At 57.2% G+C, this 14,970-nt stretch overlaps 2 protein-coding genes across 2 annotated transcripts; one reads left to right on the plus strand and one right to left on the minus strand.

The window, feature by feature from the left end:
- Positions 1-608: 608 nt before the first annotated feature.
- Positions 609-6,714, plus strand: TEX261 (testis expressed 261). Its single transcript, XM_081254483.1, has 6 exons — positions 609-784; positions 1,675-1,754; positions 2,945-3,098; positions 4,947-5,014; positions 5,696-5,798; positions 6,078-6,714. Exons 1-6 carry the CDS (start codon positions 715-717, stop codon positions 6,191-6,193), a joined length of 591 nt encoding a protein of 196 aa, XP_081110609.1. The 5' UTR covers positions 609-714; the 3' UTR covers positions 6,194-6,714.
- A 2,771-nt stretch (positions 6,715-9,485) lies between these two features.
- On the minus strand, positions 9,486-14,970 carry ANKRD53 (ankyrin repeat domain 53; the record flags this gene model as incomplete). Its single annotated transcript, XM_081253883.1, is given in 8 exon segments — positions 9,486-10,211; positions 11,831-11,951; positions 12,318-12,482; positions 13,773-13,972; positions 14,311-14,467; positions 14,469-14,563; positions 14,565-14,652; positions 14,654-14,970. Coding segments are annotated over 8 exon segments (1,869 nt in total).

Raw genomic sequence — 14,970 nt, forward strand, 5'->3', positions numbered from 1 at the left:
GAAGTCAACAGAGAGGGAGAGTTAGGCTTGAGGATGACTAATCAAAGGTGCCCCAATTCCTACCTGTGCCTCTTCCTAGATGTACAATAACCTGAGGCAAAGTAACCTTCCTAGGCCCTGGCTTCCCATCCATAAAATGATCTACATCATCGGATTAATTTCCATCGTGAACCTTCAGCCTAGCTTTTAGCATAGTGCCTGGCACGCGTTAGGCACTCAACAATTTTGTTCCTGTTACCTGCGGGAGCAAAAGAAAGCCCTGGGCAACCTGCCTGGAGGCTTCTGGCCCGAGGTTGCTGGGGAGGGGTCGGGCGGCCTTCCCCTACCCTGGACCACCCTCCAGGCTGGCGCAGGAGTGTACAGGGAGGGGCCGGTGGCTACGTTCCAATCTCCGGTACTAGCGCCGCGTCCCCGCGCCTCAGGACCGTCCCGCCTCCCCGGGGTTGCATCGCCGACCGTCCCCTCCTTGTATCCTCGGGAGCCCGGCGGTCCGCGGGTGCGCGCCGGTCTGGGCAGCAGCGGTTGGCCCTCCGCGCCGGCGGGCGGCGCTAGTCCGGACCCGGCTGGGGGAGGTGCTCGGGCCGGGCTGCTCTCGGCGGCGGCGCACGACCGTCCGCGGGGCGGGGACGCGGCGGCGGTAGCGGTGGCTTCGTGTTGCCGGAGCCCGAGCGCGCAGGCCCGTCCCGGCGGGCGGGTGGCCGGGGCGGGGGCGCCATGTGGTTCATGTATGTGCTGAGCTGGCTGTCGCTCTTCATCCAGGTGGCCTTCATCACGCTGGCCGTCGGTGAGAGTGCGCGACCCCGGCCCGCGCGGGCTCCAGCTCCGGCATCTGTGCTCGCCGGGGGTCGCATCACGAGGGCGCCGGAGAGAGCCGGGAGACCCCCCGCCCGGTCCTTCCGGCCTTCGCATCCCCCTTCCTGCCCCGCCTGGTCCTGCCCCTCCTCCTGACCCCAGTAGCCTAGCCTGACCTCGGGTCCTTCCAGGAGTCACAGAGTCCGCCCCAGCGGTGCCCGGGGGAGGCTGACTCAAGTGCCCCTTGCCCGCGCGCGGCCGACCGCTGCCGCGCCCTCCGTCGCGGGGCCGGCAGCACCGAACTTTTCCCAGACACCTACCCCCGCCCTTTCGCCTCGGGCCCTTGGTGCTTCCCACTCACTCTGACTTTGACGGGCTTTCCCTTTTTGGCTAGTTCCTACTCTTGATCTCAGCTGAGACTTCACCTCCTCCAGGAAGCCCTCCTTATGGGGTTTGACCTGTCCTACTGGGATCGTCTGACACCCCTTCCCACTCAACGCCCGCCACCCCCGCAGAGCTGGTCAGGGAAGGGAGCTCGTCTGCCTCGTACTGTACTCAGCTCTCAGCCCAGCACCTGGCGCATACTAAATGCCAACGGATATTTATTGAATGAGTGAAAGAAATTCCCTTTTATGGGCCAGAGGTTAGGTTTGTGCTGAGGCATCAAATACAGGTTTCCATTCACTTTTATGAAATCTCTCCTTAGTTGCCCTGACAGAGTTTTACTTCCGACTTGGGAGGGTTACACACGGATTGTGTGGTTTGTTCCTTACCTAATGGAGTCATGAAAGGTTGAGTGGAATCCAGCTGCAGAGAGAGGGGTGATCAGCATGGTGGGAGTGACCCTGGCTAATGTTCTCCCTGCTTGCTTCCCCCCACCAGCGGCCGGACTCTATTACCTGGCAGAACTGATAGAAGAATACACAGTGGCCACCAGCAGGATCATAAAATACATGATCTGGGTAAGTGGCAGTTTTCCCCAGGATCCCCCTCACTCTTGCCGTGCCTCAAAAGGAGGAAGTGGGGAGAGTTTGGCCTGGGTGATGAGACCTGTGTCCTCGCTGTATCCTGAGGGTACCACCCACTACCTCCCTGCCCTGTACCTTGTCCCCTGGGTCTGCTCTCCTGGGCCTAGGTCTTCCCTGGCCTCCTTCCCCGAGTGGCATCGCTTCACTGCGGGCCTCGTTCTTGGTTCCTTAAGGCGAGAGCTGAGTGCCCATTCTCTGTTGACAGGACTGTGGCTTTGCCTTTGCCTTTGACCGCCTTCAGTGGTCTTAGCCCCTTGCTCTGCTTAACAGCATTTAGAACTGAGAGGAACCTTAAGGGCAGTTTTGAGTACTTGTTCTTTGCCCTCTTTCTAACTGGATCAAGTGACTTGTTCTAAGAGGGAGACACCTTCCCTTCCCCAGGCCCTGCCCTGCTCAGGGCTCGTGGAAGGCTTCTCTTCCTGAAGACACAATCCTTGCCATTGATGTCCAAGCCACAGGAGTGACTGCTGGTGGATAGATTTCTGCAGCTGCAGGAAAGGCTGGGGAGGGGCTGGGGGCACGTTTGGACAGGACGAGCCCAGTGCCTCTCAAGTCACCTGCTGTCGGCAGCCACTTCCACTTTGGGCATGGCCTCGGGTAGGGAGTTAGTGGTGGAGACAAGACCGTAGCTCTCAGCTCTGGGTTCAGAGGCCCAGCTCATGGGTGTTGGTACAGGAATTAGACCTTCATTCAACCAACTGCCTGCCTTTTGTTGAGCACTGACAGCTATAAGCCCTTCAGAACAATGTTTTTCAAACTGCAGGAAGGATTCACTCTTGGGTTGTGCCATCAGTTCAGTAGATCATTATCAGCATTAAAAAAACAAAAGGAATATGGGAAAGACTAGAATTGAAACCTGAACTTCGATCACGTATGTGAACATGTGGTGGAGTCACAGTGTAAACTAGTGTTCTTACTGTGGGTTGCTGTCAAACAAACTGAGATTGAAAAGTGCCGCCCTTTGGGAGCTGAGAGACTAGCTGGGGAGGTCAGACCTGTGGCTGTGAAACAAGGAGAGACTGAAACATGAACAGAGTGTTGCCCTGAGTAGGCTGGGGGTTAGTGAGTCCAGAAAGGCTGCCTGGAAGAAGCTCCCCGCACTGTGTGCCTCTGGTTGTTTTCAGTTCTCCACAGCTGTGCTGATTGGCCTCTACGTTTTTGAGCGCTTCCCCACCTACATGATTGGTGTGGGCCTCTTCACCAACCTTGTCTACTTTGGCCTCCTCCAGACCTTCCCCTTCATCATGCTGACCTCGCCTAACTTCATCCTGTCGTGCGGTGAGAGGGGACATAGTTGGGGAGGCAGCTGAGTTGGTTGGACGTGCCCAGCTCAGTCTAGGGCACTGAAGGGGATATAAAGAAAAGAGGCAAACCACTGAGGTCCTCCAGGAGGCCAGGCTGATTGGAGGTTGGGGTTCTCACACATGAGGAGCCTAGAGCCCGTGTTGGCTCTAGTGACTAGAATTTGGGGGGCTGGGATACTCAGGAAGGGAGGGCTTTCCTAGGGAGGTAAGTTTGACAAAGGGTTTGAGAAGGGACAAGAGGTGGGTTGGCTGAGCAGTTATAGCCCCTAAGAAACCACTTGGCCAGGAAAAGCCCAAAGCCTTTCCCTGGCCTGCAGGCAGCTCCCCGCCCAGTCCTCTGGCCCAAAGTCATGATTAAGACGAGCCTCCTGGGGCTCTGGGGCTCCCTGCAGACAGCTGCCTTGGGGTTGACAGGCCCCGGTGTTTGGAGGACCCTGGCCTTCCTGCCTTCGCTCTGCCACCAGTTTCTGACCCCGGGGCGTCATTTCCCCTCTCTGGCCTTAGCTTCTCCATCTGTTCAGTGATGTTTAGGAGACTCAGTTGGCACATAGATGCTATAGTTATTCTTGGAAAAGGTTCTAGACAGTATCTGGTCACCAGGATTGCCTTTTCTCCCTTTAATCATTACTGGTCATCATAGGCTTTGGTCAAGATATCAGATTGATTGGGGTTTCTTAGAGCTGCTTTTCTGTTTCTGTGAGAGAATCTGGAAAGAGACTGTTACTCACAAGGAGGGCACAGTGTTAAAGCCAGGACTGAGTGCCTTGGTGTGATTCCACCAAAGGATTTGTTCTGCGGGGATTGGTGTGAGGAGTCCTTCCCTGGAGACCAGGCTCCTCTTGCATCTTCCCAGGGGGGAGGGTGCCCCCCAATCCCCCCACCCCTTGGGGAGCTCCCTTGGCTTCCCTTTGTCACTCCCCTGACCTGCCCTCTAGATGCCTGGGAGAGTTTTTCTGAAGATCTGTGGGTGTCAGGTACCATCCTATCTTCCAGTATGCCCTCAGCCTAGAGCGCGGCTAGGAGCGGCAGAGCTGTGGTCCTCTGCCTTAGCAGGGGAGAGGCAAGAGAGGAGAAAAGAGGGAAGATTCGTGGCCGTTGGCTGTGGGGTGTGTGTGAGGGGTGTTGGGTGTGAGGGGATGCCTCGTTCTGGTGCCTGCCCTGCACCTCACCGTGGGAGCCGGCAGGAGTGCCTGTCTCGGAGCAGCGAGTCCCCGGGGCCTCTCTGAATTTGGCTGCATGCTAAGGAGGTGGTGGGATCCAGAACATACCAGTTCACACCAGTGAACCTTGTCCTGAGGACGGACCCTCCCCCAGAATTTTGGGGAGCCCTAAGATTGCGCTGCAAACCGTCTAGCAAACTGTGCCCTTTCCTTCCTGAGGAGCGAGAGCCTCCTCCCGGCTGCCCCGTCTGGAGCGGACTCCTTGGGAGCGTGTGCTCTGCGCGCCCGTGACATCCTCCCACACAGCCCTGCGGAGCTCTCTTCCGGACTCACGGCCGCTAAAGCCCAGGTCAATTGGCACCGTGCTTTGGAGTGTGTAGCGCTGGAGTCTCGTTTTTACAGTATTCAAAGAGTGTTTTACGTACTTCTAATTGGATTCATGAGTGCCCTCTGCAGCGGGCAGGTGGGGGGGCTAGTTCTTCCATTCTAACAGACGGGAAACTGGGTTCTGGAGAGTGGTGCGCATGGCACGGAGCCATACTCTGAGCTGGGTGTGAAGTCAGGGCTAAGACTCGGCTTCCAACCTCCAGGGCCTTGTGAAGGTTGAAAGTCTGCTTTATGTAATCCGCCCCAGAATAAATGACTCTTCATTCCCTCAACAGGGCTAGTGGTGGTGAATCATTACCTAGCGTTTCAGTTTTTTGCAGAGGAATATTATCCCTTCTCAGAGGTAAGAAGTATTCAGTTCGTCATCGAACTACTAGCCGGGACAGAGCGAGTGAAAGGGACTTGCGTGAGTTCTTTGTGAACTTGGCTATGATTTGAAACTGCGTTTATTCGGGGATGACACATTTTTTAAACAAATGGTATAGATGACTTTAGAACGCAGTGAGGATGGGGAGCAGGGACCCCTTTGGCTGCGGTGGGGAGGACACTGCTGTCTCCCAGTGAGTCCTTCGGGGCTCCCAGCATCCCAGCCTAGCATCCTAAGGTCAGGAAGGGGCGGTGGGGTGGCCTGGTCTGACGCAGACCTCACAGGGCAGGGGCGGGCCGCAACCCTGAACCCTGTGACTCCAGGTTGAACCCCTGGGGAAGAACAAGGTCACTTCTCAGGGAACATGGGTCATTCATGGTTTCGCCCTCCATCTGCCTCCTTCGGTTCAGAGAGGTTGCTTCTCCTAGTGACCACGATTTGGGGATTGTGGCCATACAGTCATCTTTGGTCTCCACCTTTCCCCACTGAATTTTTTCCATGTCTGGGGGTGTCCTGTCTCTGCTTCCCGGGCCCTGGTCCCCTTCAGAGATCAAGTGTGGGGCACGCTTGACCGCCTCTCTAAGATACATGGTGAGCACACCTGGCCCAGCCTTGGCATCTCCAGGGGCACCCTCATCTCAGTGTCTCTGTTGCCAGGTCCTGGCCTATTTCACTTTCTGTCTGTGGATAATCCCGTTTGCGTTCTTTGTGTCACTGTCGGCTGGGGAGAACGTCCTGCCCTCCACCATGCAGCCCGGAGGTGAGAAGGGGTTTGTAAGGTGGGAGGCATGGTGGGAGGACGCCAGCAAGGCCTGAGTTGCTGGGGGAGCTGGAGCCCGCCCTGTGATGGAGACACTTGGACTCTGGGTGGGCAGAGCTGTGTGTACACACACACACACACACACTCACACTCACACACACACTCACACTCACACACACACACACTCACACACACACTCACACACACACACACACTCTCTCTCTCTCTCTCTCTCTCTCTCTCTCTCTCTCTCACATCTCCCTGCCTGTGTCTCCACAGATGACGTGGTCTCCAATTACTTCACCAAAGGCAAGCGGGGCAAACGCTTAGGGATCCTGGTTGTCTTCTCCTTCATCAAAGAGGCCATTCTACCCAGTCGGCAGAAGATGTACTGAACTTCTGCGGAGGGGATGCTGGGGCAAGATCAGGAGAGTCAGGCCCCTGGGCCTCTGCAGTAGGTGGGGGCCGGGAGCTGGAAGGCACCTTCCCCCAGCGCTGGCCCTCCTTCCCTCGACTCCCCCGGAAGTCCCCGTCCCCACCGTCCTCAGGAGGCTCAGCTTGGCTCAGATCTGATGCGGCCAGAGGCTGAGGCCTCAGGGCGCCAGGGAGGATGCGGTGCCTGCTTAGCCAGGAGGCCGTGGTCCACCTGGGTGTGCAGAAGCTGAGCTCCTGTGGCCCTCCCGCCCCCTCCTGTGATGGGTCCGGAGTTCTGGCTCAGCCAGGGCAGGCAGGGCAGGGGCCGTGAAGCTGGAGAGCAGACAGTGATAATTGCTGTGGGCAGATGGCCATGGGGAGGGGCCGTGGCTTAGCACTTGCAAGAGAAAGTTTTTGCTGTTGAACTGTGATTTCTGTCCAAGTGCTGATTCCCGTTTGAATAAAGATTCTAGGTGGCCCTGTTTGCCTTAATACCCTGAAAGTTCATCTTCCTTTCTTCCTGCTGACCTTCCGCCTGGGCTGGCTTTTCTGCGCCAGGGGCTCCTTTCCTGGGTTTGGGTCTTGCCTTTCCGAAGGGACTGTGCTTGTGGCCCTTAGTGGGAAGGGGACAGAGATGCGGAGCCGAGCCTGGAGTGGGAGGCGGGGGACTGGGGATGGAGGCAGCCTTTCTTAATCCCCTTTTCTCTCCTTCCATCTCTTCTTTCCTCAGGGCTCTGTGACTTTCAGACTGGGGGCAGAGAGGGGATGGTGTGGGACTGGGTTAGATTTTTCAGGAGAACATGTACAGTATCCTATTTATAAGTCTTCGCCTAGGGAAGAGAGTGGTTTCTGGCTGAATTCTATCTCGGGCTCGAGGAGAAACATTAAAAATTGGCTTCCTGGCAGACTGGGCTACAGCCTGTTTTGTAAGAAACAGGGCTGGTGAGAGAAGCTGTTTGTCACTCTTAAGAGCACACGAGGGCTGACCCTCTCTTCTGAGTGGTCTTCGCTCCTGGGGAGGTGATCCGTCTTCTAAAAAGGCAGGCCAGGTCCTGGGCACAGGCCAGCATTTGTTGACCTTGCATTCCAACTACAGTGCCTTACAAGTACTCAGCAGTACATATGTGAATGAAGTCCCCACGAGAGCCATTACCGGATGTGTCCTATACCTCAAAGCAAAGCAGACAGGTGCAGAGATGGACTGCACACATGTGGTACCTTTCAGCCACAGGGAAGACCTCTGCTTGAAAATCTTACCTCTACATCCTGCCTCAAGTCCCACCATAGCCCTTCATTTCCTTGGGTCTAGCATTTCCATTCTCTTAAAAATACCAGCCTTCCCCTTTCCTGGGGAGGAACAGCACATTTTGGCCTTCTCTCAGTGGCGCTGAGATTGCCAGGCCCTTTTGTCCTGTGCAGACAAGGGAGGACAAGGTGGAGGACACTGGAGGCCAGTGTCCTGACTGCTGGCCAGCAGCTGGCCTTGCTCTCCCTTGCTGTCCATTTCTTTGTTTCTCACCCCAGTGGTGTGGCTTTGCCCTCCATTCACTCCACTGCCAGTGTTCTGGGGGTTGCCAGTGGCCTTGTGCTAAGTCCAGCGGACCCTCTTCATATCTCCTCTTTCTGGATCTGTGCAGCATCGGGCAGGGCTCGTCACCCCCAGCATCCCGAGCACTTCTGTGGCTGGTTCTCCCTCTCTGGCTGCTCCTTTCCGGGTCCTGTGCAGGCCCTTCCATTCACCCCCTGTGCAGTGGGGTTTCTCAGGGTTCGGTCGTGGGTTCCCTGGAGGAGCCCATCCGTGCTGATGGTTTCAAGGAATTGAAAGCTAACAGCCAGCCCCAGCATCCCTCTCGGTCCTCTGAACCACAGTTCTGCTGCCTTTGGGCACAGAGACAACTCTCATGGCCCAGATAGCACTTGGTGCCACCCTTTGCAACCTGCCTTTTTTGGGTACCTGCCTTGGCCCCAAGATCACTCAGGAGCCCGACCAGAAACCTGCTTTCTCTTTCTGCCCTGACATCCAATCTCTAACAACTGTCAAGTTTACCTTCTTAACATCTCTTGATTTGAGCCACTCCCACTATCAGCAGCTTTCACCTGGACTATTGTGACAGCCTCCTTCTGCTTCTCTATCCCACAGCCAGAGGTGTCTTTCTAATGCATGGTTGATCCAGTCACTCCCTGGCTTACAACCTTCCATGGCTCCCCGCTGTCAGGATGAAGTCCAGACCCCTTAGCATGGCTTGTGAGGCTCGTGGTGTCCCGGTTCTTGCTCGCCTCTCTGGCCTCATCACTTGCCACCTTGCATTCTGATTTTCAGCCTCCTGTATCCAGAGGTGCCACTTTAATTCCCTTTCTTCTGCTCGCCTGAGTACCTTCTCTGTCAGTTCTCAACTTAGATTTCACTTCCTCCAAGGAACTTTGAATGTCCCCTCTCCCTCCAGCACACCACACAGATCACTCTGGGCTTACTTGCCTGCTTACTGGTTTATCTCCCCATTAGACTGTAAGCTCCTTGAGGGCAGGGATTGTCCTTCAGTTTTTGTATCAACCGTGCCTAGCTTGGCACCTGGCACATAGAAAGTACTCAATAAATGTTTGTTTAATGAATGATTTGTAGTGGTGTGTACAGGGGGTAGCAGGGGACCCAGGATAGCTTCCTGGAGAAAGTACAAGTGCTTTCAGTCTCAAACTGAAGCCATAGGTCCTCCCTCCCTTCTCCAGAAAGGCTGCCTGTGCCGCCCTGTACTGCAGAAACCCCAGTGGCAGCTGGGAATGGAGGATGGCAGCCCATAGTGGCAGGGAAGCCAATGGCAGTGTGACACATTAGCTCTCTTCCTCCCTGTTTTGGATCTGGACATGCAGAGTGAGGCTTAGAACCTGCAGCAGGAAGGACTTAATATGAACAAGAGGCAGAATTTCCCAGTGGTCCCTCATCCTGGAATCCTTGTCCCTGGTGAGCTGTTGTGTGTGAGGAGGGGAAATGGGGACACCAAGGTGTCACTTTTACAATGGTAGGGCCCAGGATAGAGGAGGATCCCCACTCTGAGCCTTGGTCTACTGCCCTAACTTGGATCTCCTGGGGGGTCCAAGAGATTCCTTTGTGGAGAGAAGGGAGACCTGGGAGCTGGGTTTTGTCGGGGAGGGGCCTCCGATCCTTGAGCTTGGGGGTGGGCAGCCTGTGGGCACTCCCCCTTCCTCCCCATCCGTGCAGAATCACCACACCTCAGCCTTCACTGGGCAGCCTCCAGTCGGGAGGCTACCAAAATAAGTTTAAGTGGGGGGTGGTTTGGGGGAGGGCAGAGTGGGGAGCCCTTGATGGGCTCGCACAGCTGCCAGGAAGCCTTCGTCAAATGTCTCTCGCAGGTTCATGCTCAGAGTGTCGGTCCAGAAGGTGCCATCACCCAGGCGCCGCTTCCGGGGCACCTCTCTCATGGTGACAGAACAGAAGCCCTGGGGCACCTTCATCCTGCGCGGCTGTACACACACCAACGGGTACAGCTCGCGGATGATCACCTCTAAAGGCAGCCGGGGCACAGGCGCCACCTGGGTGCCTGCCACCGTGCGCAGGAGCGCACCGCCGTGCCCGTCGGACCTCACCTCAAGGAAGCAACGGAAGTCGTGCTCCGGCCTGGGGTCGGGATGCACGCCCAGGCGGATGCCCTGCGGGTAGCCGATCTGGGCGGTGGGGGACCTGACAGGGTTGTTGCTGAGATTCCACATCTTGGGCCGCCTGACCATGGGCTGCTTGCAGGTGGGTATAGGCATCACCGAGGGCTGACTGGGCTGCAGTGTCTGTTGCAGGCGCGCCTCTCGGGAGGGGTAGAAGCTCCTGGGAGGCCACAGTGCCCCGTGCTTGGGGGTCTTGGAGAGCACAGTGGCCTGGGGTGGAGGACGGGGCTCTCCCTGAGTGTTGCGGATCAGGGATCGGCCTTGGGGCAGCAGCTTGCGATGGAGCCACTTCTTGAAGTCAGCTTCTCTCAGAATTTGGTGCTCTTTCTGCAATATCAGAAAGCACAAGATAGTTCTGGAGGGCTACTCCCCCTGTGCTTCTGTGGAAGGGGGCCCTGTGGCTGCAGCCCTGGAAACCTCAGGTTTCTGACTGAGTAGATACCTTCCTGCCTCCGGGGAGCCCGGAGTCTGATGAGAGAAACCCCTGCCTGTGGGAGCCCTTGTTCTGATGGGGAGACAGCCACTGCCTGGAGGGGGCCCCTGGGCTCATGGGACAGACAAAGCCTTTCCCATATGAGAGACCTCCAATCTGACGGAGATACAGCCTCTGCCCTAGGTGAGGTCTCCAACTTGAGGGGGGAGACACAGTCCCTGCCCTGTGGAGAAACTTGAGTCTTCATGGGGGAGACCAGCCTCCACCCCCACTAAAGGAGTTCCCAGTCTGACGGTGGAGACATGTCCTGCCCTAAGAGAGTCTCTGGGTTGATGGGGAAAAAGGCAAATGAGTGATGCAGACTTATCCTTGACCCTGGAAGGAGAAAGCAGAAAAGTTTGGAAGGCTAGGAACTGGATGGAGCTAATCTGGGCAGGCTTCTTGGAAGTGGTGGGCCTTGAGTGGTCAGTGTAGGGAGAGAGACAGTTTTGGCTGGTTCTCCAGGCCGGGTGGTGGTGCTCTCTGTCCTTGCCTCCACTAGAGCTGAACCTTCAGCTCGTTGTCACAGAACCGACCCCTTCCCCCCTCCCCATCTCAGTGTCTCACTTCCCAGACTGTTGCTAAGCAGTCAAGTGGTTTGGAGATTGACCCAGCTTCAGATGTAGGCTCTGATTAGGCTAAGCCAATCATAATAATTCCATCAGCCTCGCCCCAGACCTAAGTCAGTCAACACATGGCTTTCTTTTAGCTCTAGGGATTGGAACGAGAATGGACACATGATCCAGTTGAGGCCAATAAGAGGTAAGGGGAGATCTTCAAGGGGCTTCTGGGAAATCTTAGAGCCACGGGAACAGATGGGCTTTGCCTCCTCTGGATACATACATGACTATGAAGGCTGGTGACACTGACAACGGAGGGTGGGACAGGGAAATTTGGTGAGGAATGCACCTGGAACAGAGCTGGGGTACCGGATTTTGCCAGCCCCGAAGCCCTCCCAACTCCTGGATCCACTTAGGATTCCCAGCATCATCTTTTGGGGTTTTCTGGTTCTTACATCCTATGTAGTTATACCTGCTTAAAATCCTTTATTCTCCTTTTCTGTCCCAGCTGAGGTCTGACATTGATCTGGGCCCCTGCCGGGTCTCTAGCTTGTCAGTCTCCAGGTCACATCTGATCCCCTGGCTGTACTGAATTTGCACTTCTTGACAAACGCCATGCTCTCATGTGCCCCTATGCCTCTCCACAGGGCTCTCTGTTCCTTCTACCAGGTTAGTCCTTTCCTGATTCTTCATATGGCCAACTGCTGCCCACCTTTAAAGAGTCCTCTTGAGCATTATCCCTTCGGCACCCTCCTGGAGCCCTCCTCCTCAGAGGAGGGGGCGAGGAGGCTCTTTCTGGATGGGACCACTTCTAGTCACTCTTCTAACTAACTGCGCACGTGGGTCCCTGCCTCCTCTGCTCACATGCCTGGATGGCCGGTGCCCCTGCCCGTCCTACGGGCCCTACCCCTTACTTGATACTCAGTCAGGTAGTCCTCCTCCATGAGGGCCAGCTGGTTCTTGAGCCTCTTCAGTTTCCCCATCTCACGGGCAAAGTCCTTCTTGTCCTGTTTCCACATGGCATCCTTCAAGAACCTGGTGCCGAGGCGGGGGGGGGGGGCGGTGGGGGCGGGTGTCATTCCCCAGTGGCTGAGCTTTGCCCTGGGCAGGGAAGACTGGCTGCTGCTGAGGGCCTGGGTGGGAGTGGGCGGAGCTGCCAGAGGTGAGATGAGCAAGATGACCCATCCCCACTGCCCGAGGCCCCCACCCTCCTGCTGAGGAGCTGGGGCCTCACGGCAGTGCTAAACCCCAGGGGTGAGGCCCTGTGGAGTGCCCTGGGAATAGCGTCTTGGGGAGAGGCCCCCTCTGCAGACTCATCCCCAGACCCTCCTCTTCCATGCTCAGCTCTGGGTGAGGGCCCTGGGGAAGGGTGGCAGGCAGGGTTGGTTCTCACAGCCTCACCGGGCACAGATGCGGTGGTTCCATATTTTGCAGTAGTCGATGGGCTTGCAGCCCATGGCATCTTGGGCATGAACATTGGCACCTTTCTGCACCAGGACCTTCACACAGCTCAGCAGGCCCTCGCTGGCTGCCAGGTGCAGGGGTGTGGAGCCGTTGCATGTCTGACTGTGGAGGGCCCCGCTGGGGCGGGTGGTGGGGGGAGGAGGGCAGAAAGGAAGGACGAAGGGCATCTGCCTGTCAGGCGAGCCAACCAGCTTGCAGGCCTGCTCTGCCACCAGTCCACTGCGTGACCCGGGCATGTCCCTCCTCCTCTCTGTACCTCAGTTTCTTCAACTGTAGAAGGAGGGCTTGGACTAAATGAACAGCAACAGTCTGATTGTGGGGTATGTGACCGTGAGGAAACGCTAGGAGAGCTGGTTGGCTGGGGCTCAGAGACCACTAACCTCATCTCCTCTTAAACCACTCAGCCCTCCTGCCCCTTCCCCACACCTAGCCATGGCCCACAAGGCCTGCGTGGCCGGGGCCCTGCTTCCTCCCCAGCTTTGTCCTCTGACCTTGCCCCACTCTCTCCCAGCATGGCCTTTACACCTCTGCCTGGAACACTTTTCCTTGGCTTTGCTAGGCTGGCTCACCTCTCCATTCTCTCCTTAGAGGTAACTGCTCTTCCCAAATAGATCTTCTCCCTGCCCGCTTTACTCACCACCCCACCACCCTGTTTATACCCTTCATAACCACTTAACCACACTCTGTCATTTTGTTCATTTATTAGTTTGCTAATTGGCTGTCTGCTCCTGCACTAGTATATCAGCTTTACGAGGGCAGGGACCATTGCTGTATGTTCACCACTGTATTCCTCAACTCTGGCCCAGCGCTTAGCACATTACATGCTGGATAAGTATTTTGAATGAATGCAGTCTCCTATACGCCATCCGTGCACTTTCCATGCATTTTCTCAATTATCACAATAGTCTCACGTGATAGGCACTGTCATCCCCCCAAATTTCAGTTGAAGACACTGAAGCAGTAGTTCCCAAACTCTGCTGCAAATGAGGAACAGCTGGGGATCTTTTGAGCCTTCCAGAGTCCAAGCCACACCTCAGACCAATTAAATGACAACCTTTGGATTGGAACACAGGCATTGGTATTTTTGAAGCTCCCCAGGTGATTCCAGTGTACAGACAGGTTTGGGAACCAGAGCACTGAGGCTTAGGGTTGAGTGACTTGCCTGAGGCGTTTCCGTCTGGTAGCAGGTAGCAAAGCTGGGACACGAACTAGGTCTATCCTCTCCCAAAATCTCTTAACCACGACACCATGTGGGCTCTGACTGTTCACGTGGGAATCAATCCTTGTCACCTCACAGCCCCTCTGCCTGTCCTGCTTGGATCTGCCTGCCTGGAAGTGGGGTTCTTATCTGCCCAGCCTCCAAGCCACTCTCCCCTCATAGGCTGGACTCACGTGTTGAGGGCCGCCCCTTGCTTAATCAGATAGTGAATGCAGGGCAGGGCCATGGTCTTGTTGTCACTGTGGATGACAAGGTGTAGAGGTGTCTGGCCACTGTTGGTGGGCAGGTCCGCGGGAAACTTGTACTCCTCTACCAAGACCTGCAGGCATGCAAGCTCGCCGCTCTGGGCTGCGAAGTGGATGGCAGTGAAACCCTGTGGGGGCCAGAGGAGGCAGGAAGAGGCTGAGGAGGACTGGCACCCCAGGGCCCACCACCTAACCTAGAGAGCAATTTCTTGGGGTTACTCTCGCCCTCTTCTCTGTGCCCGCGGGGAATCGCACGTACCCCTTTCGCACTCCCGTATCGCTCACCCTTCCTCGCTCCCCCAAAATGGCCTTCCAGACGGTCGGAAGGTGAATTAGGACCATCTACCCAGAAAAGGACATCCCCGGATGCTCCACTGTCACTCTTCCGCCAGGTAACTACTACGTACGGAGCTCTCTGTGGGGTGGAGACGACTTCGGTCCCCGCCCCTGAGCTCCGAGGCCTTACCTTGTCATCGGCCGGGATTTCCCTCCGGTGCCGATTTAGACAGAACCGCAACCATTCCAGGTTGCCTAACGAGGCCGCGAACAGCTCGTGGTAGCTCCCGATCGCCCTCTGGTCCCACACCTCGGCTAGACGCACGGAGCTAGAGCAGGCGCGGGGAGGAAGGCGGCAGTGAGCCGGGCAGCGGCGGCCTGCGGGGCCCGCGCGGGCCAGGCCCCCACATGCACGAAGGCCTTTCTGGAGGCCGGGCCAGGGCGCGCTGCGCGGCAGGGCAGTGGGGACGCGACCGTCGTCGAGGGCCCCGGGCACCGCTCAGGAGGCGAGCCTGACCCGGCCGTCCCCCGCCGCTCCACGCCCGGCCGCTCCGGGAGGCCCGAGCGGTTTCCCGCGCCCCGACGCCCGCACACCCGCTCCCAGGCCCACCCGGGCCGCCGGGCCGCCGAGTCGCCGCAGCTGGCTGACACCTTCTCCGCCAGCCGCATGGGGACGACCCCTGAAAGGCGCCGCCGCCCGCGGGGTGCCGCCCGCCCGCCCGCCGAGGTTCCAGCTCGCGCTCCAGGGGTCGAGCGGGGACTCTCGGGTGAGGGTCGCGGTGTCGGCCCCGCTCGCCTCCTCGGCCCCGGCGCCGCCCAGCCTGCCACCCGACCCCCGCGGCCCAGTCAT

This window comes from Mesoplodon bidens, assembly GCF_964165515.1.
Source record: "Mesoplodon bidens genome assembly, chromosome: 14".
In the NCBI taxonomy this organism is placed as follows: domain Eukaryota; kingdom Metazoa; phylum Chordata; class Mammalia; order Artiodactyla; family Ziphiidae; genus Mesoplodon; species Mesoplodon bidens.

What these genes read in the sequence shown, in the direction of transcription:
- TEX261 (XM_081254483.1), top strand. Translation starts at nt 715, where the DNA reads ATGTGGTTCATGTATGTGCTGAGCTGGCTGTCGCTCTTCATCCAGGTG. An exon ending in TCATAAAATACATGATCTGG is followed by an intron (nt 1,755 to 2,944) that starts GTAAGTGGCAGT and finishes GGTTGTTTTCAG; the next exon opens with TTCTCCACAGCTGTGCTGAT. An exon ending in AATATTATCCCTTCTCAGAG is followed by an intron (nt 5,015 to 5,695) that starts GTAAGAAGTATT and finishes CTCTGTTGCCAG; the next exon opens with GTCCTGGCCTATTTCACTTT.